The following is a 25,266-nucleotide window of genomic DNA, read 5'->3' as shown; positions in this document are numbered from 1 at the left end:
ATTCCCGGCAGCCTGGTAAAAATAATTTGCTAAGAAGCTCTTTTGGAAGTTCTATAGGAATATTAAAACACACTTGACTTACATATTGTTGCACTTGATACTTTCACATTCTTTTAATATTTGAAGGACTCGCAAGCATATTAGCTGTTGTAGGTCATTTCTCCAGCCTGGCAGTTTTGTCTCCAAAGACGGCGCAGTCAGTGGTGGTGTCACATTTTTAACTCTGCTTTGATTTTATGACGGTGTGTCGTTTTGGCAGCGTGACCCTATTTAGACTCGGTTACAGTCACTCATCGAAATTGGCTGCCCCCATTTTGCCAGGGTGATTTTCCTCACTATGATTCTTGTTCAATGCAGCCTCAGACACAGCGATAGCGATATTCTGTTTGCCAGCTGTAATTCAAAGCCAAAGTCACTGCTCTTTTTCAAGACTCCCTCTCCTGTAGTTTTGATCACAGCGGCATCCCATGTCGACACTTTGAGCAAGTATCAATAGGTGCTTGTTCTATCCGATGAAGTGTGTATCTTTGTCTCCATTGTGAACATAATAAAACAGTATTTGCTTCACATTTATGGTTCACTTTTGGTGATCCAAATCAGTTGATAAAAACATTCTGTGTACTGTCCTGCTATGTGAATTAGAATACAGTATTGTTCATGTGATAAAATTACAATCTATCTGCTATATGGTCTATTTATAATAATGATGTGTGACTGCAGTGCAGGCTTGATAATACAGTAGAATAACGTGGCTGCTGTGCCGATCTGCACACTTCATTTATATTTCAGTGTCTTTCTTATAGTCATTATTTCTGCTGCTGGTTTGGTTCGCCACAGTTTTGTTGTTTTGACGACAATGTGCAAAAATATGTAATGTCTTATTTGCTCCATTAGCACCAAAATTGTGTTCCTTTTCATATGGTAGACGTTCCAAGAAAACCGAAATGCGTGACAACAAACCGCGTGACATAATTCTGTTTTCTTACTCAACATACTTTACCTTGACAAATTTGTGCTACAAGTACTCTGCAAATAGTTGGAGCTGTTGGCAAAGGAAGCAGGTGGGCATGTATTGACTCAAATTGGTTTGTTTCAAGCATAACTAAATGTTTACTGAGGAAATAGTATCACATTTAATCTCAGTACAACAAAATCATACCAAAGCTTTCAAACTGTATGCAGAAAGTAGACAAACTTGTATTTAAACATGTTGTGGTAACGATCCAAAGGTGTTAACAAACAAACAAACAACCTCGTTTTCCATTGCAGTCTGTTGTTTCTAAATTTAGACCATCCCATAAGTCATTTCGTGAGTGAAGACAAATGCGGTTGTCATCATTGTTTGTCCAACACGGGCATTTGACACCTCTCATTGTTGCAAACTGTGCGTCCGCCATCTGTTGTCGGGTCAGCGTTTTGTACCTGACAGCAGGCGTCTTGTTCAACAATGTTGTGTCATGTCAAGGAGAAAAATGTGGCCTTATTAACAGAACAGAACAGTTCCATCAACTCAACTGAATGTTGACAGGGAGAGATTTACTACGCTGAAAAAGATCATGTAAACACAGATAGTGATGACAAGTTTGAGTGTTGATTTGGTAAGCATATCGAACAAGCTATAGCGCATCCATTTTGATGACCAAAGTGGAAAACAGAACTTGCACTACATGCATTTCCTGTAAATGATAAATGTGCTTTCACTTGTATAGTGCAGTTTCTACCTTTTAAGGCACTTAACATGCTTTAACACTGACTCCTTATTCATCTACTGATGACGCAGCATCAGGAGCGACTGGTGCAACAGGCTCAGGATCAAAATCTCAAACTTCAGGCTGAAAGACAGATACTCTACTAGCGGAGCCATGCCACAAATTTCAGGGTTCCCTCCAGTGTTTTATAGACCTGTGGGCCAGTCATCATGAACAAGCTTCATTTCTCTAAGGAGTGTTATGATAAAGAAGGCGAGGAGAAAGCTTAGAAGCAATGCTAATTGCTAAGCTATCAAAATGCAGTCACAAAACACCAAAATTAGTGCTCATGTGATACAGTGCCCATTGTTACATAGGCCTGGTTGCAACCATTTTAAAGCGGAGAGTAACTAACTTTAAATAACAAAACACCCAGCAACTTAAAGGGAAGTCAACCCCCCCCAAATCTTCTTGACAATATGTTCTATGCAGCCCCGCTAGCCTAAATATGGTATTCTGCTTAATATTGCGTTAGTGGAATACAAATTAAGCAGCAAAATCCATCTGTTTTTATCCATCTCAGGGGGCAGCCATTTTGCCACTTGCTGTCGACTGAATATGACATCACAGTTGCTCAGATCTCAGGAAACAACCAATCACAGTGCATCAGAAAACATGTGAGCGCTGATTGGCTGTTGCCTGAACCCTGATGAAACGTGATGTCATCTTCAGTCGACAGTAAGTGGCAAAATGGCCGCCCCCTGAGATGGATAAAAATGGCTGGATTTTGCTTCACAACTCACATTCCAAATATGCAATATTAATCAGAACGTCATGTTTATACTAGTGAACATATTGTCAAGAAATGTTTAAGGTTGACTTCCACTTTAATAAGTAACTGTGGAGAAAATAACACAGTATGAACACAATATTATTTTAATTGTATATTTTGTTTTGTTTCTTAAAACTGTATTCCAAGATTGTGCCTTTTTTTTTTTTTTTAAGACTCCAAATTTAACTACTGTTAACGAATGGCTTACAAAAACACGTAATAATTTAAGGCTTATAAGTCTTAACATGAAGTTTACTTTGAATTATTATTGTTTTTTTTCAACTGTGACCATTCAAATATTACCTTAAAGATTTGATGGCGACTATAATTAGAGTTTCCACTCGAACAGCAATAATTGTGCAATTCAGTTCACGTTGCCATTGAAATAAACCACAATTAAAATCAAGCACACATCTTTTAGTTTTTAAACATATACCTGCACACAAAAGGAGTATTTATTTCAGGGTGCTTCATTATGTTTTTCATATACTGTCATTTTATTGACGTATTACATGTTGAATGGCTTTGAGTGGGCGCAACACAGACAATGTGGATTAGTTTGCTCTCTAAAGGCTCACAGATAAACACATTCGACTTTTGGATTCAAACCATTAATCTGCTTTTTAAATCGTAATCCGCTTAAAAAATATAATACCATAAAGAGTTACCTGTGAGCATCTGGGTAAATAGCTTGATGATAGTGGGAGTTTCCATATTTAATCAACGTTATGTTTTCATACAAATGTTGAATCAGACCATGTGTCATCTGATCTCCATACTGATGTATATAGTATTAGGATGCTGGCCAAGATAAGGTGTTAGGGAAAAATCAGTGTGTTAAATTACATTATGTAAAAATGTTCTCACCGTAGCCTCAGCGAGTGATATGGTCACAGGGTTTTATTGTCGCCATGCTGATGGATTGCAAAGAGATAGATGAATTGAGTGTAATGCAGGCCTCTATTATCTGATTGTTGTGCGGCTGCGGCTGCTCCTCCCTGTCGTGTCGTGAAGGCAGAATTATCTCTCTAGCAGTCATTGGTACCTAATGTGTGTTTGGATAGCAAATTAGCTAAATGATTATTACTCTTCTTTCTTGTTACACTTTACCCGCGATACAAATATTGCTGGAATAAAACATGTTTTTGCTTTATGTAAGCCCAATTATTTATCAATTTTACCTTGTGCATATTTTTCAGCTTGACCTATCTGTTCTCAAATGAGATTTATCTTTCATCCATCTTTTTTTTTTTTTTTTTTTTGTAGTTTAGCGCTATTGAATGGAGAAAAATAGACAAGAAATAGAATAGTCTTTTTGTTCTTGTAAACCCAGATAGAACACTTTGTTGGTTCAGAAAATGTTGCATGTTCAAAGCGACTGAAGGCATTATACTTCAGACAGCCAAAGAGAATTTTGACTTTTGATTTGCCGTTTTCGTATGTTCTTGAAACACAAATCAGAAAGAAGTGTGGCATAACTCAAACCTGCTTAAATGTTAACTCCGTCTACAAACAGTATATTCTGGGACTGCATAACTGTGAAGCTTCTTCGTCTGGGTTTGATCTGCCCCGGTCCTTGGCCTAGAAACATTAAGTCCAAATGTAAAAGCAAATGTTCTGCTTATACAAGGGAATCAATGTGTATGTGTCTGCTTGATATTGACATGTTTTTTTTTTCATATGAAATGCTGTTTAATTTCAACTTTAAAAAGGCACTTAACTGCTACTTGATTGTGTTTGAACAACCCAGTCAAGTTTTTCATCAGAAAACATATGTTTAAATAAATAATCAATCACTCTGTTTTCTATAAATCCATCGTGTGTAAACATGTTTGGTAAGCAGCTTTTTCTTACTTTTAGTATGAAATTGAAATGAGCTTTTCAGTTTTATGGCTTGCGGGGGCTATGACTTTTGTATTGGTACAGTCATATAATTTTCTATAAATCCATGAATAACAAATGTAATCCCTGTCACTAATGCAGGCATGATTTATTTCTGTGCAGCCCTGACCAGAATCTTCCAGGTGTACATGATAGTTTTTCTCCATTTCAATTAGAACGTTAAAACTAGGGGTGTTAAAAAAAATCGATTCGGCAATATATCGCGATACTACATCGCGCAGTTCTCGAATCGATTCAATAGGCGGCTGAATTGATTTTTAAACTTCCATTTTTAATGGAAAAATATTAAACAAAATGTCTTACTTTGGGTTAGGGTTCACACCTTAAGCATGGAAGAATGTTATATGAAGGGAACATTAAGCCTTAATATTTGATTTTAATGCTGTTCAAGCATGAACCAGATTACAACCTGTATAACGCCAAGTTTCAGATAAATAAATAATACATTTTCATACAAATCTTACACTCTACAAGTTTACTGATTTGTATTTTCTAAATTTGAATGAAAAAAATCGCATCAATCGACTTATAAATTCGTATCGGGATTAATCGGTATTGAATCGAATCGTGACCTGTGAATCGCGATACGAATCGAATCGTCAGGTACTAGGCAATTCACACCCCTAGTTAAAACCTTTTTGAGTAAATGGACCGGTTATTAAATGTTAAACCTCTGAGATAATGTTAATCTTAATCTTAATGTTTTACTACTGTTATGTAAATATATTAATTGAAAGTCTGACTCACCATAGATGCAAGCCCTCAGCCTGTTTTCCGGAGTGACACTGGTCATACTAAGGTTCAATGTCAGTTACATGTGTTTGATTACACCTGATAGGTGTCCATTCAATGTGATGACAATGTACCAAGTTTACCACACATACAATATATTCACACGAGGCCTTAAATATTTTCTTCCTGGTCGTTTTTGTTGCCAAATTCAGGTCACACAAACAGCTTCCTTGGGTCATTGATGGATAAAGATTTTACCAGACCCAACACAGTTAATTTATTATGAGAACAAATAAAATGTATAATCTTTATTATTATTTACAATTATCTACAATTTAGGACATACATCTATCATGGAAGGCTTTCTACAATGGTCGCACCAGATGATGGACATATTTTCAACTTAAATCAAAATTATGAAGCTAACATTTAGCCATCTAAACAAAACATGCTAGCTAGCCACACAAGTAACATTATAATGAAATCTATCCTTGGTGGGGGAAGCAAAAAAAAATAACATTCTTTTTTTCAGGTCATACCACATACTTTGGAAATATGACCACTACACACCAGTTGCTAAAAGGGTAATTTTTTTTTGTTTTGTTTTTGTTTTAACACAGTTATGAGACTGTATGAACCTGATAGTTGCTCCCATTGGTTCTTGACTCTATTGTGGACAATATAAACTACTGTCTTCAAATGTATTTCAAAATAAAAGTCCCAAATTTGTTATTTTATTTATTTGTGGCTGCACCACATGATAATTCATAAAATGGGCATCATCAGATAAACATATCTATCAATACCCCCTTGCTTCCAAAAATGGATAATTTACCAATATAAATTCAGCCTGTATTCATTTTTTGCCTTGTTTTGCCAGAGGTTTTGTACCCTGGCAAACACACAACCCCTACTTTAATCAAAATAATAAAGGATTTAAAAAAAAAAAAATGTTTCCCCTCATTCTCAAACCTAGAGAGAATAGGAAAAGAATGAGATTGTTCCCGTTCTGCGTGAGAACAACTGACGTTGGGATGGGTGGGATTGTTCTGCTTGGTTAAACAATTGATAATTCCCAAATAATCCTGGATCATTCTGTTGTTTCGGGAGACTCAAGGACAAGGTCTCTGGCTGTTAGGTGTTTATACTTAGCAAGAAGTAAATCCATTCTGGATCGAGAGGGATTCACATGTCTTTTTCACGAGACAGCTGCAAAGTTGCCCTATATCTGTCGGGAATGGGATCATGAATATTGTGTTAACCCAGAAAAAGTTACAATCCGCGCATGCTTCCTTGTTCCCCTGATCCTTCAGCTTTTATTGTTGCATTGGCCCATTGTATCCGAGAAGAGATCAAGGGGACCCCTGTCGGTTTTGGATTATTTCTTTGTAAAAGTGCCACTGTAGGGGATAGAGGATTAAAAGAGCAGACAGTGGATAGGGATTCTACAGGAAGTTAGTTTTCTGTACTCACTGAATTGTTTAAGTGGAGTCTTTTCTCTTAGTTTGCTGCGGATGTGAATTGCCTCAATTGAGTATTCTGTGTTTGCTTCAACTAGGTGTGGTCCTGTAGGAAAATAACACAAGGGCTGCTTGAAGATGATGACTTGAACATTTTTTTTTTTTCCATTGAAGGACGATCCAGCTGCATCAATGAAATAGCACTGTTCTACTTTACGCAGGTTATTTTTAAGGGCATATTGAAAACCTGGCTGTCTGTTAGCAGGAATATTGATGTGTCGTTTGAAATGCAGTGTCATCCAACATCCTTAGACAAAGACAGATTGTGGCGACTATATCAGCAGTTTTCACAAGCTCTTGATATTTGTGTTTCCGTAGGAAGCCATGGACCGCGAGGCTGGTCGACGTTATATCCAGAATGTGCCGCAAAGAACCAATCGCCTGTGGACATCGCGGATGAGCAAGCTCTAGTTTCAGACGAATTCCAGGAGCTGGAGCTTGACAAATTCAACACTGAGTCCTCCAACCAGACCACCATGAAAAACACTGGAAAAACAGGTCAGCAATTTAAAATAGCTTTTTGAAGACAACACAAAAAACGTATCGAAATGAAAAGAAGAAAAGGGAAAAACGTGTACAGGGTGTTCCAAAATGGCTGACCCCATTCTAAATGCCCATATCTCAGAAACTACTTGATGGATCTTAATGAAACTAAATACACTTTATGTTGAAGGTCATAGGTTTTATTGATTAAATTTACAAAGAAAAGTACAAATATTTGTTGGTTCTATGACAGATTTTCATAAATGTTCAAGATGAGTGCTAGGGCTGGGTATTGCCGCCAACCTCACGATACGATACGTATCACGATACAGGGGCCACGATACGATACGTATTGCGATACATATGTATCCCACATAAGACACATTTTATTTTTTATTTTTTATTTTTTATTTTTTTTTTAAACAAAATATTGTATAGGAAAATTGGTACATTAAGACACGTGCCATGTTAAGTTTATAAGTAAATAAATGTTGATATTCTTCCTCTGCTTTCATTTTTCTTAGCAAGACACAGTGTCCAATCACTGGTGATATATTTTTACATTAATTGAAGGCAATTAACTTCAAAGACGCTGCTGGTTTTTATTTTTTAGGTGCAATGCAAGCTGCAAAGGCAAACGTTAACTGCCTATTAAAAGTTAACGAGCAATATCGATTCTGATGCCTGCGTATCGATACGTGTATTGTAATGAGGCCCGCAACGATATATTGCCCTATCGATTTTTTGAGCACACCCCTAATGAGTGCCGCCTGTGACTCTGCACACGTTGAGTCGGTATTCGAGCTCGTGCCAAAAAGGGCCCTTTTCTTGAAATCTTTGGTGCCAAGTCCTAATGTCTTTTGTAGTTGGTGCTTTCTTTGCAAAATTTGTGAAGAAGGCATGCTGCACTGTCTTCGGTGACTGAGTCCGAGCATACTCTAACACGCAAAATGCCTTTTCTTTTGAAGTGAACGGCATTTCTTAACCTGAACAGATAGAAATGCCAAACGTTACACACAAAACCTTGAAACGTTTCTACACAAGCTGTGAAAATTTGAGGTCATTCCCTGGAAAATTGTCAAAATTATTGGTCTACGAAATGGGGTCAACCATTTTGGAACAGCCTGTATTTTGAGGGATTTTAGTAGATTTCACTGATCAACCATGGGGATATTTGACCAAAAATTTGTGCGTTAATTTTTGAATTTTACATTTGAAATATATACCTTTTTGTGATGTTTTGAACTCGTTTTGTGTATTGTAACGTCTCACAGAGACGGCGACCTCATCTTCACCTTCAGTCTAAAACTAGTTGATAAGGGTCCTGTTAGGATGCTCAGAGTCATCAGCCTATTGCAGTCATGTCTTTCACTTTTATTGTATTGTTTGCCCCCCAATTGCTAGTTTTTGTTTTGTAGTCCAAGCTGTATTGGTTGGGGAGTGTCGACACTATCAGGCTTTTTATCCTTTTGGTTTACGATGCATCAACAAACACCACCAGGAGCTACTATATTTTTTTTTTTGCCTCCATTATGGAGCTGGATCATGTCTCCTCGGCATAAGAATTCATGACTGAAGAGATGTCAAGAGGGATGTTAGAGAATGACATTAGATTGGAGATATGAACCTTCCTTTCCATTGACCAATTGTGAAGAAAGGGAGGACGCTCGCCAACGGACGATATATCAGCTGCTTGTTTACATTCAACCTCCAGCTGTAAATGCTATCGTGAGTGAGAAGAAGGAAGGAAACTTTGTATTTCCTGTATGCTAATGTGAAGGTTATGTACGGCTCTTCTTCTCTCCCTCCGCTGGGGAATACACAACTTCATTCACCTTGAGACAGCAGGTGGCCAACATGTGACAGTTTGGTCTAAAGACAGATGAGGCGCTGCAGGAGTGTTTACATACCACAACTGTTTTTCTCTTGAAGTTTTTTTTTAGAATGTTATGTTGTATTTTTGTTGCTTTTGGTATTTTCATTGTTGTTGTTACTGTTTTATGTTTACGTTGTTTGTGCACATTCTTTCCAGCTGTGGTTGCTTTTGAAAGCGTCTTATAAATAAAAAATAAGTACCCCTGCTAGTTGTACTATAACAGCACCCATTAATTACTTTTATATGTTTCTCATTAGGAAGCAATTGATCAAAATTGACGGAATTGTTCCCTAATTCATTCTTTCGTGTGTTAGTTTTTTGAAAGTACACTACTAGTCGGGTATATGGTGTACATTTTTTATTTATTTTTTTTTACAAAAAAATGAATAAAGAAGTGAAATGACATACTATTATGTTTCAATGGGCAAGGAAAAAAAATCAGGATAGAGTATTACATCTAAGTGTCTGTCCTATAAACATAGCCAGACTGCTTTTGTGTGCCTCCAAAGCCAAAATTTGACACATTTACTTGTTTCAGTGAAGCGAGAAACAATCACCTCCAATTGTAATCCCTTGTTATTCTTGTAAATCCCTTTATAAACACAAGTCCAGCCTCTCACGTCGTCCTTTTACAGCCTCCATGAATCATGTACAGGCACATTTTGAAGCTTACCCCAAGACAACTTGAAGCCACCGCCGCCGCATCTTTCTCCCCCCTCCGCTTGACTAAATCCATAGACCAGTGGTGTGAAAACCCTGACCTGAATTGATATCTTGTGCTTTTGGCAGTGTCTCTCTGAGAGTGGTGTCATCTTTTGCATTTGATCATAATGAGAGTTGTTAGCCTCCATGACAACCAAGGCCACTGGGACAGCTGAGCAATGCTTTGGGCTGCTTATTTACACAGATGGAAATAACAGCTTTTTAACACTTGACTTGCCGAGGGATTTTTAGTCTTCTTTGCACTGTGCAAATTCTGAAAACTGTTTTGGGAGAAAATGTTTTAGAAATGATTTGGCTTTACGTGAATTTTGTTCTAAATCAGGGGTGTCAAATGTGTTTTCATTCAGGTGCCAAATAAGTACATTCTGAAAACATTCTCATTTATTATGACGTACCCCAGGGCAAACTGACATTTCTTGACAAGATAGATGGATGGATAGATAGTTAGAAGGGGTGTTAAGAAAAATCGCTTAAGCAATACATCGCGATATCACAGCCTGCAATTCTCGAATCCATTCAATAGGCGGCCAAATCGATTTTTCAACATTCATTTATGATGGAAAAAATATTCAACAAAATGTCTTACTTAGGGTTAGGGTTCAAACCTTAAGCATGGAAGCATGTTATATGAAATGGACATTAACATTAAGCCTTAAATTTTATTTCACTGCTGTTCAAACACGAAACAGATTACAACCTGTTTGTTAAATACAGTGGCTCAGATAAATAATACATTTTCATACAAATCTTACAGTGTACATGTACAAGTTTAATGATTAGTATTTTCTAAATTTGAGTAATAAAAAAAAAAAAATCGCAACAATCGATTTATAAATCCGTATCGGGATTAATCCGTATCGAATCGAATCGTGACCTATGAATTGTGATGCGAATCGAATTGTCATGTACTAGGCAATTCACATCCCTAATATGATGGATGGATGGATGGATAAATATAATATCCATTTATTTATTTGTAATTTTGTTTAACTCATTCATTCATTTTCACTGAAACAACCTCCTTTGCTCCCCGCTGTTTTATTAGATTTTGACTGATTTTGAAAGGCCCACAGAATATTGTGTCCTATTACTATAAAAACATGGAACCTACCAAAACAAAAATTTGAAAAGAAAAAGTATATTTCTGTCTGTTTCTGTTTTGCAGCAATTAGCATTAGAATATAGCTAAGTTTCATCATTATTCACAAATCTATTGAGAATTGTGAGGAAACAGCTTGTTTTTAAACATGGCCCTGGTTGATCTCTTATACTCTGCGTCCACCCGCTGGTCATTTTTGTAATTACTATGATTTTTTTTTCACCCTTTCACTGCACTTGAGAGGCTGCATCAAAGCCTTTTGTATGCGCTAGCATTAAAAAAAAAACAAAACAAAAAAACACACGTATAAATATGTCTTTGGGACACTTAAAACATTTCAAATAGAACGTATTTATACGTTTTTGGGATCAAATGAGTTAAGTGGTTGTCAGTACTCCCTTTCGTGGTCAAGATTAGCAACATCAGCAACATGGGTCAGATTGGACACCCTGATGGGCCGGTTCTGACTCACAGGCCATATGTTTGACACCCTTTCTCTCCCCTACAAAGAGCTTTTACATTACTGTATTTCGGCATGGCTCCGGTGGTCGAGTCTCCGAACCCTAGCCCATGACCATGCAAAAGTATCCTGGAGCAAAATGCTAAACCCCCACCCAGTTCCTCTTGATGCTATCCCATCAATAGGTGAGGAGACAGTTTTAAAGCACTTTGAGTGGCCCGAAGGTAGAAAAGCGCTATTCAAGTGAAAGCCATTTACCATGGCGACCAGCTGGGGAGTTAGAGGGTGGCTGCTACTTTTCGTTCAAGCCTCAGATGTTTTGAGCCCCGAATTTGAATTTTACTTAAAGGAAGAAGGAAAAAAAAAAAAAGTGAGTGTAAAGCGCACCCGAGGCCTTGTAAAGAGAGTGAAAACATCAGTTGTATTTTCAATCGAGGAAGCAGCACTTTATTCTAAAGCCACCACATCAATCAGCACAATACTCCTAACTACATATAACTACATATTGGCTCACCCGTTCCAAAAATACTGTTCATTAAAAGTAGACGACGCACACACAGGCCTTAAGACTCTTTATGCAATTTCAAAAGTCAATACTGTAATCAAGAAGTCAGTCTTAAAAGTTCCCTGCCATTGATTTCCCGACGCTCCCATGTGCCGGCTTTGAGATCAAACCGATTGGCCGCCAGTCAGCGCGCCCCCTCAACAAAAACATTTCGGAGTCAAATTTCAAACAACTTTGCGGCAAATTCACAGCGGATGGGACGGCCCCAGAGACATTTGCATTGATCAAGGATTTACTTTCACACACACTCCCCTCCTTCGGCAGGCTGTGATTCAAGGTCTTTTTGGCTTAGCTTCTAATTCCAGCTCTGCTGTTGGAGGGTTCAAATACACCCGGTAGCGCATTTCTAATGAAACTCCCAGGGCCGGGCTAGCTCCGCCGCTCCTTGACTTTTCCTTGCGTTGAGCGCAGGATTACAGTGCTTCGACAGCAGCAGTAGAAGGGATTTATCATCTCTGTCAATATTTATGCATCTTTGCAAATGAGTTGCACAATTACGGCAGTGTGATTGGCGGCCCCTCCCCTTTGCAGCCTGACCCCCTTTGCTTTTGATTCTTGGAAAATCTCCCGCATCTAAAGCCCTTTTCTCTGCCATAATCTTAAGCGGCACTGGCATGTTAATGCTGCCGGCAGATTTCTTTTGGAGCCTCGCGACAGGGGCTCAGCTCATCCTTCATCACCTGATGCTCTTCTCTGCTCTTCACTCCTATTTTCCCTGAATGTCACCGTTTTTCAAACGCCTCCCTGCTTTCCATCACGGGGCTGATCCGTTTCATTTATCATGATTTCACCTCGTCTCCGCGCACAGCGTGTTCTTCCTGTCTTCTGTATTGACTTGGGGTCTGCGTGTGCCTTTTGTGATATGATTACAAGTGGGCCGAGAAGCTGTCTAAATCCCGCTGTAACAGGGGATCAGCCGACACAACACAAGGCCTAATCTGGCTAATGATATCAAGTGCAGACAAACTAAAGGGCTTTAGATACAGAAATGCTTTTATTGCTGTCGTAATAAAACCACAAAGAATTTTTTTTTTTAAGTGTATTTTATTCCCCCTAAATTAGGCAACATCTTTCTATTGTCATGGTGACTCACTTTGCCTCAAATATTATGAACTGAAATTAAATTGAACGCTTCTCTCATTCTGTGTGAATGACCTCACAAAAAAATTGATGGATGCAAACTAATTCAAAGAACATAAGAGATAAATTTTTTTCTACAAACATGAATTTGCCTATAAATAGTCTATTGTGATTGGTAATAGTGATTGGTATTTATTTTGTGCTTCATATTCGTACAGTGATAAAAAAAAAAAGGGGGGGGTGTTGTTATGTTACCGGTTCTGTCATTGTTTTCCAAAGTAAAACCAGATGTTTGCAAATGTCTTATTTTGATTAAACACAGAAGATAATCAGTCTTCTTTCATAAAGGACTTCAGAAAATCAGTGAACAATTACTGTTAGTATGCTGAAATCAGAGGATTTGGATAATATTGAATTGCAAAATGGCTCCAAAGGATTACTTGATTATTAAAATAGTTTTTGATTAATTTGATAACCGATTTCATTTTGACAGTTCTCGTCTTATATTTGCGAACTCATCAACATGATGGCATTTTACAACACAATAAAATTATGTTCTGGAGTTGGATCCCAAAAGCGCACACACAGAAAAATGAGTTTAGCACTTTATTCGCATAACATCAAGAGGCGTGGAGCTAACTTAAATTGACCAGAAACAATGAGAAGACATCTGGGAAAAGAGGAGCAGGTGGCCAGCTGGACAGAGGAATAATCCGACAAAACACACACTTCTTAGTTAGGCTTATATAGACAGTGAATCGATCAGATTGGTTGTGGCTAGACATGTGGCTAACAGGACTGACATGGAATTGGCTGTTGACCAGATAAAGAGATTAAAGATTCTTGACATCACATAGCTCCTGACATCACATAGCGTAAACCAGTTGAAACTAGATACATGACCCAAACATAACCCTGGCATGACCCAGTTATGACAAAAAAAAAAAAAAAACTATTAGAATACAATTGAATAATCAGCGCCCATTTTGTTTTCCTAATACCGGGTTGTAGACAGGCCAGTCGTTTTTCATTATTTGATAGTCATAGTGTGCTTTCAAAGCTAATTTTTGCTTGTAAATTGGAATGAAAACAACTATTACATCAACATACAGCTGTCTCACTCTTTAAGATAGTATCTTATGATAAATATAAGCAAATTGATGGATCATAAAATGAAAAGCAATTGCCAAAATTAATTCCCATCTCCAAAATTTTTCCAAAGTAACTTCACCAGACAAAGTATGCCCTTTTAGTGCTTCATTTTTCATTAATAGTCTTTCAATTTGTTGCTGTCTTTGCTGTCCTCAGTTGCCGTTCTCCTGAAGGATGACTACTTCGTGCGAGGTGCTGGGCTACCAGGCCGCTTTAAGGCCGAGAAGATGGAGTTTCACTGGGGCCAGAGTAATGGATCAGCCGGTTCGGAGCATAGCATCAACGGCAGACGCTTTCCTGTTGAGGTAAAGCATCCTGTCAACGTGCGACCGTGACAAATATACAACACCATGAGGAGTCAGAGTCAAGTGCGCAAGGAGAGTCAGCAAATTACAGGTCTAATAGAGCATGAAATAAGTTCAAAACGTAATTCAGCATGGCCAAGTACAATCATATGGGAAGTTTGTAGAGATGTGTTAAGAAATATTTACATTATACTGTTTTATTCTAATCGAAAGGTCTTTTTTCTTTTGACCAAATTTTCAATAGGTGATTCATCCGACATTTTTGCAACCGGACTTTACATTTGTGCCAGATTTTTAAATTTTTTGAAACTCCCGTCACGTTGCTATTGTAATTGATTGTGGATTAATCCTGCCTTGTTACCGTTTAGGCAAATTGAAGTGCACTAATTGGCTGCATCCAGCTGAGGTGCTGTTTATTCTGTCTCAACATGGTGTCAGATGACATTACATGCAAGAAGACCAGCGCAATAGCACACGTCATGGGCGGGGTTGTTCTGCAAAACAGAAGAGGAATTCTCCCATCACAAAAAAAAAAAAAAAAAAAAAACAGAAACGGAACAATAATAAATAAATAAAAGGAAAAGTACTGTGTAAAAAAACAAAACAAAACCGTTAATTACAGTTTACAACGCTTCAACAGATTTACTGTAATAACTGTTGAAGCGTTGTAAACAATGACTAATGAATTATATGTAATAATTGTATATGGTTCATAATAATTGTTTACAATAATGCATAAATATAAATGTCAAACAAACGTAGGTTATTGTGAGCATGTGGGTATCTATAAGGCCATAAAATTTTGTGTTGATCCTTATTAGCTTCATTTAACCTTGTTGGAGGGTTGCACTCTAGCTTTAAAGCCTTTCTACTGATTTTAATTGAATACCACAAATTCCACTTCATTATTATTTCATTGTGTTGTTAGAGGTAGAGGGTTTGTGTTGAAACTGAATAGGTTGAAAGGAACATTGATTTCCACTCTGGAATGTCTTTTTTTTTTTTTTTTTTTTTTTTTTTGAAGGTCACAATAAACTTTTAAGACAGAAACAAAATGGATATGGATAGTATTACAGGAAAAAAATAAAGAATAAAAAAAATATACTATTGTAGAATGAACAGTAATAAAGGTTTTCAGTCAGAAATTGCTGAGGGATTATTAACCTAGTTTAACAACATGTATATTCTTACATTTACAGTGCCTTTCCTATTAAAATGCGTTCACGTTTTAAATATTATTTTACAATACTTACAAAAAAAATATTGCCTCGGTAATTGGTTACAAATAACAGGGCATGAAAGCGGTGGTTACTGTGCGTCCCCTTCGTGTGCAGCTGCATCGCTCGAGTCTTTGCGTGCGTCTTTCTTTGGCGTCTGTGCACACACGGCTTTTGATCCTGAATGCCTCTATAATTAGATGATTTTTTTTTTTTGCATTGCCATTTTGCGTTCGGCGTGCTGTGATTGTATACAGCGCAGCTCTTTTGATCATGCGCCTCCAAATAAGTGGATGCGCAGCTGTTAGAAAAAGCTTTACAAAAAAAAATTAAAAAAAGATCATAAATTAGATACTTAATTTCAAATATAGAGTTTTTGGCACATGGTATTTTTTGCTTAGATGAGCATTTTTGCTTGGTGGGGACTGGCTTGGAAGAATTATTAATGTGAAACTCGTATTTTACCTTTTATCATGTTCGTAATGTGCAGGTACTTTAAATATCTCATTAATTTTGTGAATGTGTACTACATATCCATAAAACACAGTTGTTGGCTGGACATGCTGTTATGGCGGTTAACATGAGCTTACCACTGAACACTAATGGCAATGGCACTCATGGCAGGGATCAATAAAGTCAAGTCTAACTCTAACAAAACAAAAAGTGGCATTGGTATTCTGTATATTCCATTAGAAGTAATTGATGAGACATATAGTACTCTTCATTTCTGAATAAGAATTAAAACCACCTCAAGTGCATCTGTGAATTAATATGCGGTGTATATGAATCCACTGCATGGAATTGGAAGGAAGATTCTGCATTTAGAGACCTGGCTTGGCCTCCTCAGCAACAGCCACATTCAAATGTTGCATGTGCATGCCAATACATATGTAAATACAGTGTGGCTTTCAGTCTTGCCATCATAAAATAGATGACAAAGACCCACTTTTAAAACTAGTAAAAATGACCTGAAAAATTGAACACAAAAAAACTCCCAAACACCAGTCAGATAAAATTACTGAGTTATCAATAAATAAACATATGGACAAATAAAGGTCATATTTGTCATTACCTGAACTTCCTGAAGTGAGAATTTTAGGAAAGGCTTAGGCAAAGTACATTCCTCTTTTCTCTTCAAAAGGAAGAACTCACTCAAATACATTTACAGTAGTGCCCTGAGATAACAGTTGAATCTATTCTGTGTTAAAAACCCCACTGAAATGAATGGAAATACCACCGATCATTTCCAACGTCCTCAAAAAAACAAATAAAAAAAATATCAGTCTTTAATGTACACTTTATATATAACATACATCATTAACATATTTCAATACAATTTAAATAACTTAGTTAAAACTCATTCAATCCCAGCCATTTTCACTCAAGCCCCTTTGCTTCCGGCTGTTTTACTGGATTTTGACTGATTTTTAAAGGCCCACAGAATATTGTGTTCTATTGCTCTAAAAACATGGAACCTACCAAAAGAAAGATTAGAGTATCTTCTTTCATCAGGAAAAAAAATGTATATTTCTATCTGTTTCTGTTTTGCAGCAATTAGCATTTGAATATAGCTAAGGTTCATCATTATTCACAACCCTGTTGAAAACATGAAAAGGAGCTTGTTGCAACATGGCCCTGGTTGATTTCTTATACACTGCTGCCACCTGCTGGTCGTTTTTTGTAATAGGTATCATTGAATTAAGCAACCTCTTCAGGTCAGAGGCTGTGCAAAAAGCCTTCTGTATGCTCTAGCATTAAAAAAAAAACAAAAAAAAAAAACAAAAAAAAAAAACATGGCAATATTTAAAATAGAACGTTTTTGGGAGCAAATGAGTTAAAGGGTTATAACGAGACTTTACACCGATCTGATTGGACGATATTTTATGCAAAACCGTTGGTCGGCTGTAATTTCTTTATTTTGCGGATCGATCAATAACATCATTTATCGGCTCCATGACATAATTTATGGGCCGGGCCAGTCCCAATCACCCGTGAATGTTTTTTTTTTTTCCTTTTTTTTTTTTTTTTAATAGAGCTCAGAATTGTTCATTCGGTAGTCTTACCGATTCAACGTCTTGTCATCATTGCTCTTTTCTTTTTTTTTTTTTTTTTTTTTTTTTTTTTTTTTTCTTTTTTTTTTTTCTTTTTTTTTTTTTTGTGTGTGTGTATGTGTGCGTGCGTTTGCGTGCGTGCGTTTGCGTGCGTGCGTGCGTTTGCGTGTGTGCGTTTGCGTGCGTTTGCGTGCGTGCGTGTGCGTGCGTGCAAATACTTATAAATTTATACTCATTCATTCACCTAAAACCTTATAAATATCCCATTACCCTTCGCCTTAACCAGGTACTTCAGAATCTTGCCAGAGTCGTGAGATTTAAATGGTCAGGAGACCAGAGAAAAGGTCAGAAAAAAAAAGAAATAAAGAGAAAAGAAAGGTAAATCAAAGTGACATCCAGCACCGACCAAACACTTCCTGCCTTCCCCATGATTACAAAATCAAAGTCTTACGCCAACCCCGGAAGCCTCTAAATTCCAGCAAATTTAGCGAGATCTCAAGAGCCCAGAGGAAAAACTAAAGAGAGGAAGGAGGGAAGGATCGATAAGGCAGAGTGAGATCAATAGAAGCCAGTACATCCAATCCATCAAAGTGAAGTCCAGCACCAACAAGACCCCTCCTGCGTGGTTACAAAACCGGAGTCTTATGCCAACCCCAGAAACCTCAAACTTCCAATAAATTGAGATCTCAAGTGACCAGAGGAAAAACTAAAGAGAGGAAGGAGGGAAGGATAGATAAAGCAAAGTGAGATCCACAGACACCAGCACCCACTGATTCAAGGGGCTGTGGGAGGGAGAGGCAACTTCTGTTTGAGTTTCAGTAGATGCTGGTGCGATGGATCTGGCATGCATAAGGACCACCACCAAAGAAAGAAGCCGTCAACCGCGGTCCAGCAAAGCGAGCACACACCCCCCCCCCCCCCCCCCCCCCCCCCCCCGGAATCCCCAGGCCGCGGCAGCACCAAGGCCACCCCCAAGCCACCCGAGCGGACACCGGTCGGCGAGCCGACCCAGACACCCGGAACACCCCCGCCCCAGCCCCGGCCCACACCCCCGAGCCCAAGGCCGCAGAACGAGGCCCAGCGGGCCCCCACAGCGCCCCACCGGTCCCCAGCCCCCATCCCCCCACGACCCCCCCGCACCCCACCCAAACCCGCCATCCACCACGACCCAGGCCCCACCACCCCCGACCCCCAAACCCCCGAACACACCCCGACCCCCAGCACCCAACCCTCCACCCACCCATACCTCCACCCCCCCCCCAAACAAGCCGCCCCCCCCCGACGGCCGCCACCCCCCCCCCGCGAACCCGGCCCCCCGCGAGAACCCCCCACCCCCCCCGGAAACCGGCACCGGGCAGCAGCGCAGAGAGGGAAGATGTGCCCACCCCACCTCCAGCCGCGCGAGATTTGCACAGCGGCGGGAGGGGGGAAGCAGAGGAGGAAGCACCAGGGGAGAAGGCGGAACACCAGAACACCGAGCCCGGTGGGGAGAGGCCCCGGTCGTCACGCCAGAGTACAAGTGACACCTAACCCTGTTACTGAGTCCGCCAGCTCGCCGACTGGCGAGCTCTACCCTACACCGTGAATGTGGCCCCACCCAGTGTATATACAAGTGTGTGCGTGTGGTGGTGTTTTTTTTTTTTCCATCTTCTGATCTTTTTTTTTTTTTCAAACTCGTTGCTGATTGGTGATCAGCCAAACAATCCGTATCGTGCAAAGCCTAGTGAAACACTATCGAACATTACGCTTTTCATATATGGCACTTTTGCATTATGTGTTACCATTAATAGGGATAGACCGATAATCGGCCCCGGCCGATTATCGGCGCCGATATTTGGCATTTTGACAAATATCGGCATCGGCCATGTTTTTAATCTGAAGGCCGATAAAGCTCACTGAGCAGGGGATACTTGCGAACGTAGCGAATTTGGGGTTTTCATCAGGATTTGTAAGATGTTCGCAGTCAGTTTTTATTTGTCGTAAACACATTTGGAACATATTCACACAATTTTTCACCGCAAAAATCTTTTTGAAACGTTTTTACGAACCCTAACAAAAACCCCAAATGAGCTACATTCACATGAATTTGTTACTCAGTGAGAAATTATATATAGTTTGAAAGAATTCCCCCCCCCTCCCCATTTTACTGCAAATGAATATCGGCTTGAAATATCGGTTATCGGCCAACTTGACTACAAATAATCTGTATCGGTATCGGCCTTGAAAAAACCATATCGGTCTATCACTAACCATTAATCTTAAAAGCATTGTGTTTGTTTTGTTCTTCTATGCTAATATGACCTTGAATGTTTTCCAGTTTTAGTTTCAGGGCTCTTATCCGCAGCCACCTCCAGCCCTGAGTTGCATATCTCATACTGTAAAAAGCATTCCAATGTTTCTCCCACCTGCCACCCCCGAGCACTAAACCACATGTACATGTATCCGCTGAGTTCTGCAGGAAAGACAAATTGTGTGGCGCTACTATATGGACCCTGCTGGCTTTTTTAACATGGTCATGTAGTAAAATAAACAAAGGGGGCTGCTTGGCTGGTGGCTCCGGAGCTTGACATTAATATAAGCGCGCAGGCTCTTACATGAAAGTGGAGCGGACGAATCGATAGGCGGCCCACCTGTTTGCTCAAACAGCAGAATGAAAAATGAATCGCTTGATTTGTTTTTCCCCGAGAGTTCCATTGGGAGATCTTTTCATATAATGTACTGTATTAACATGTCACGCAGGTTCGAATAATTTTACATGGATTGCAAATGACCTGGCTTGCACATATATATGCGGTTTATGTATCATACGTGTAGTCTGTACACTACTGTGAATATATTTCCAAAGTCGTGCATTATGAGAAGAGATGGAATTGCAATAGGTACGTCATTGGATGACAGATATTCAAGAAGACTGATTGTGTCTTATGTTATTTTTATTTATTTATTTATTTTTTAGTTGTAAATTTTGCATTTGTTTTATTGCTTGTAACAAAAACAACAAAAGAGCTAATAATATGTGAAGGAAAGTTGTGCTGCTCTTTTATAGGATAATGATGATATAAACATCACTGCATTTTTACTTTTGTTTGCAGCACAATATGGACATTTGACAGAAGGTCATCAATTGGCTATGGTTGCTATTTTGTTTTACGTTAATTAGTATTGCTGGGTAAACATGGAGTGTAAAAGAATCTATGAATGTTCCGACCTCCTGCTTCTATGCTAGTGTCAAGTGTACAAACTTTTCAGACAACTGTAGAAGAAAATGCCCCTGTTAATGATTTTTACAACTATGGAGTAATTCAAATCAAAAGATAATTGTACAAGTCTTTAACGTCCCTTTATACCAAGTTTAGTACAATTTAATAAAAACTTACATGCAAAGAGAGAGTTCAAAAAACAACCTGATGAAGACGCTAAGAAGCGTTTTGTGTATTTCTCCTTAGACGAGGTTTGCACATCCATCAACAGGCAGTTATCATGTTCCTCATGCAACTTCCTCCTCGAAACTACAGACATCTTGCTTTGTCACAGCAAATTGATAATGCACGATCAGAATGAAAGGAACACTTTCTTATTCTCACACTATAGGAAAAGATTATATGAGGTTATCGTTTACATGGTGCCCTGCAATTGGTTGGCAACCAGTCCAGGGTGTCCCCCGCCTACTGCCCAGAGCCAGCTGAGATAGGCGCCAGCAGCCCCCGCGACCCTTGTGAGGAATAAAGCGGTCAAGAAAATGGATGGATGGATGGATATCATTTACATGGAATAGATTTTATAGGTACAAAGGCATACATTTTTCCAACATGTACTATACTTGTCTCACGTGAAATATAGTATCATCCTATTCTTACATTATTGCACATCTGCCGTGGGTGACCATTCGATAAGACGTTTACAGACACGTGTTATAGGTTGTGCATACAGTGCATAATTTATAACATCTTGGATTTGATAGTGGAGGCTGGATGGAATTGACAAATTCGACCCAATTATCATATCTGTATATGTAATAATAACACCTTGGACCTCTTTCTCAGCCAAGACATTTCGTCAATCAATTGATTGCATTCATTTGGCAGCATTCTAATTGACCAGTTGCTTATCATTAGGGCTTGCCTTATATGGACCTTTTTATTTTTTATTTTTTTTATTTTTATTTTTTTATTTTTTTAGGCTTTCAAATGCATTTCAATGGGTGTCAATTTTACGTGAATTTTCGCTATTTGCAGAATGGCTTCATCTCCATTTTCTCGCAAATAGCGGGTATCACCTGTAAATATTATTTTTTTAAAACACACACATTTTGTTTTGGTTCCCAGCTTTTTTTTTTTTTTCCAGTGCAAAGGGCTCTCGTGCATAAACATTACCATTCAAGGATTGCATGTAATTTTAAGAAGTCATTTTGAAAAAAAATTTCCCACAAAAATCAACTTGCTCTAAATTTTAATATTATGGAGGTAATTTTTTTGTCCTGCATATCATGTCTGCCATCTAGTTGTGAATGGTGATATTACAAATTAAAACTACAGTCGATCCCTGCTTATTTGCAGTTCTTGCAGCCGCAGATTTAAATATTCGTGGATTTTGTTTTCATATTTTAAGGGATTTTTATCTCCATTAACCCCCATTTATTTTATTTTATTTTTTAATCAATTTGGCCAATTATTTTGGCCGATGTTTGAAGCGCCATAATTGGACGACCGGTTAAACGGTCAACTCTAATTTTTATTTCCTTACTTACTGCTCAGTAGTTTGGTTGGTGGTCTGGTTCCTGGAGTGCAGCTGGCGTGGGCCGCTCTGCTAGGTGAGCTAGGCTAAGTAGCGCTCAGGATTCATCAAGAACTACAAGTGCTAGCAACAATGGTGTGCTGAGCTGAGGAGAATCGAGGCAAAAATTGCTTGAAAGCAATGGGCCGAATGCAAGCTGATCTACTCTTCTGGAAGCCACAACATTTCTGAAAGCTGATCCGAAGTCAGCGAAGACGCTACTGGCGTTTGGCGGGTTGGGCCTGCTGGTGGCGTCTGGGAACCGACTCAGCAGTTCCAAATGACTGGGACTAGCCACAATCTACACACGGACATTCAAGATGAACTGAACATGCAATGTCTGGGATAGCATGGGATGGATAACGATAAAAACTAATGACTATTCTAAATAATGTATATGACTGATGCGTTATAGTAAGGGGTCGATGGGGACGGGTCTCGAATAAGCGTCAGCTTCTACCCGTCAGCCCTTCTTTCGGATGTCAATGTTGCAAATGATGTGATGTGATTGATGGAAGCTGTAATGTGTCAGAAAGGAAAAAATGAATAAACCAAACCAAACCAATCAGTATAGCTGCATTAATGTTATTCTCTTAATGCTGGCGTGCCTTTTAAGTTACTCAAATAAAATAATTTCATGTTGGCGTAGCACTACATGCAGTAGAATATATCTGACACTCATTTCTTGGTGAAAATTGAAGCCACTGCGCTGGCCGGTTGGATGCGAAGTATGATATTTTGCGTGGGATTGAAGTGCGAGAATCATACTGCGTTTAAGACAAAAACATTTACCAACAAACAGCTCTGGTAGCAAGAGTTACAAAGAATCTGAGACCTTGCCTCCCACACACTTATTTCTTATTGTCTTCTTCTTGTGCCTCAATACCTCGCCATCATGGGAAATGATGCCAAGCATGAGAAGCTTTTCATCCATTTCCACTTAAATTGGAATGTAGAATGTGGCTTTGCACACACTTCGAGTCGAGGAAAGGTTGTGTGGGGACAAATTTAGACCAAAGAAAAACTCATAAAATGTGGACATCACGACCTGTTCCAGGGGTAAATATTTGAGCTCAAATGTTTTGTTTTGAGGTTTTTTGCCTTTCAGATTGCACCTTGCAAGTTCAAATGTGTTCTTGTAAAGATGCACATCCACGCACTGATGAAAGCCCCGTGCCGAAACCGGATAAATTTGGTGAGACCACCTGTCTCTCAGCTTAAAATCAACAACGTCGAACGAGAGATTAGCATCAGATCTTGAAGACGTGCGGTGAAATGAAGCGTGCAGTCATGCAAGTCAAGTGGCGTGCTTTCAGCAACATTTACTTTTAGGGCCTGCTATGGAAGCGTTTTGTAATTGAATACTCTGTTTTCCAAAGTACGCCGTTAACAAGTGCGGGTCACAAAAGCCCATCTCTGTGGCTAAATGAAAACCCAAGGGGGCCCATTTAATTGTGTGATGTAGTTAATACCATGTGACAGCTAAAGAATGGCGAGCGCTCTTTCGCGTCGCGTTCCCAGACAACAAATTAGTTGCACTTAAGGCTGTAGTTAAAGCAACTGATGTAAATCATCCGAATTCGGTTACTCTCTTATTATTCTGTCTCATTAACAAACCATGGATCCAAAAGTTTTTTTTAAATACTTCTTCTTTTTGCATATTGTCAGCACAGCCACTTGCAGCACTCTCAAAAGTTTGCCTTTGAAAGCCGTGCTCTTAAATTAAATCAACATCTAGGACCTTTTTCTTATTGGCTATTAACTTGTTTCAGTGACATGAAAGGCTTTTTCAAATTAAAGAGTCTCTAGACTGTGATGATGGATAGGTCCAATTACTACCTTTACAATCATTTGCTGATTTTGATCATCGCCACATGTCATTATGTGTCTGCTTGGAAATGAAAGCAATCAAATTCTTTTTGATAGCAAATGGGAAGCTTGACAGGTGTTCTGTACTCCTTTCCTATGATGGTTTTCACATTACAGCCACACTTTTTATGCTTTGTTGTGGAACCAGAAACAGTGTTGCTGGTGATTTAAGGTAATTGGGAGCGCTGATGAGAAGCGTTTTTATTCTCTTAGATCTCCCTGCAGGGAAAATAGAACATTCCTACAGTCTTGCCTGTCTCTGTAAGCACTGTAGCCCTGAGGAACGGGACGTGGTATTTCTTAAGCATCCTCCAGCAGTGGCATAACACAAAAAGGACTGGCACACATTATAGGAGATTTATGGGAGTGATAAATACACCCTCTTTTATACACCTAAAAAAAAAGCCTTTCATCAGCTTCCCAGCAGTGTGTAGTATGTGCGAGGAGGGATTTATGAGAGGACAGTTAGTTCTCCTTGTCCACTCCTCACGCGATGTATGCTCTGTCTCCCACCCCAGATGCAGATCTACCTTTACAATTCCGATGACTTTGACAGCCTCGGCGCGGCCATCAAGGAGAGACGCATCATTGCCGCCATGTCGGTCTTCTTTGAGGTAAAGTACCAACAAGACCGCGATGCGTGCAACACAAAGAGCTTGTCATCTTATCGTAATAAACAACCCCGTGTTGAGAGGAAGGCGCGCAAAAAAAGCTGTGTTCCAATTTTGGGACTGCATCATTTTGAGCACTGGTGGATGTCAGCACAGTGCAAAGTCTCTCACAATTCAAAGGCTGCTTCAAAATGTGCCCTTCTTTTCTACAACATAGTGACATAAGGCTAACTGTGCCAATATTTGATACATAAGCTATGCTATAGGCACTCCCATTTAACAAGGGTTGGCACAGGTTTAAGAGGTTCCTTTATAAATTGCATTGGTT

At 39.0% G+C, this 25,266-nt stretch overlaps 1 protein-coding gene across 2 annotated transcripts in view; it reads left to right on the top strand.

Moving 5' to 3' along the window:
- LOC144024584 (receptor-type tyrosine-protein phosphatase gamma-like) overlaps window positions 1-25,266 on the top strand; it is a 240,429-nt gene that overhangs the window by 172,391 nt on the left and 42,772 nt on the right. For both annotated transcript variants that reach the window (XM_077531034.1, XM_077531033.1), the window contains 3 exons: window positions 6,993-7,172; window positions 14,269-14,417; window positions 24,846-24,941. In XM_077531034.1, coding sequence (XP_077387160.1) covers window positions 6,993-7,172; window positions 14,269-14,417; window positions 24,846-24,941 — 425 coding nt within the window. The remainder of the gene's footprint in view (window positions 1-6,992; window positions 7,173-14,268; window positions 14,418-24,845; window positions 24,942-25,266) is intronic.

The sequence above is a fragment of the Festucalex cinctus genome, chromosome 8 (assembly GCF_051991245.1).
Source record: "Festucalex cinctus isolate MCC-2025b chromosome 8, RoL_Fcin_1.0, whole genome shotgun sequence".
Classification (NCBI taxonomy): domain Eukaryota; kingdom Metazoa; phylum Chordata; class Actinopteri; order Syngnathiformes; family Syngnathidae; genus Festucalex; species Festucalex cinctus.
The sequence above is the reverse complement of the archived record's forward strand: the minus strand, read 5'-3'. Positions and strand labels throughout refer to the sequence as shown.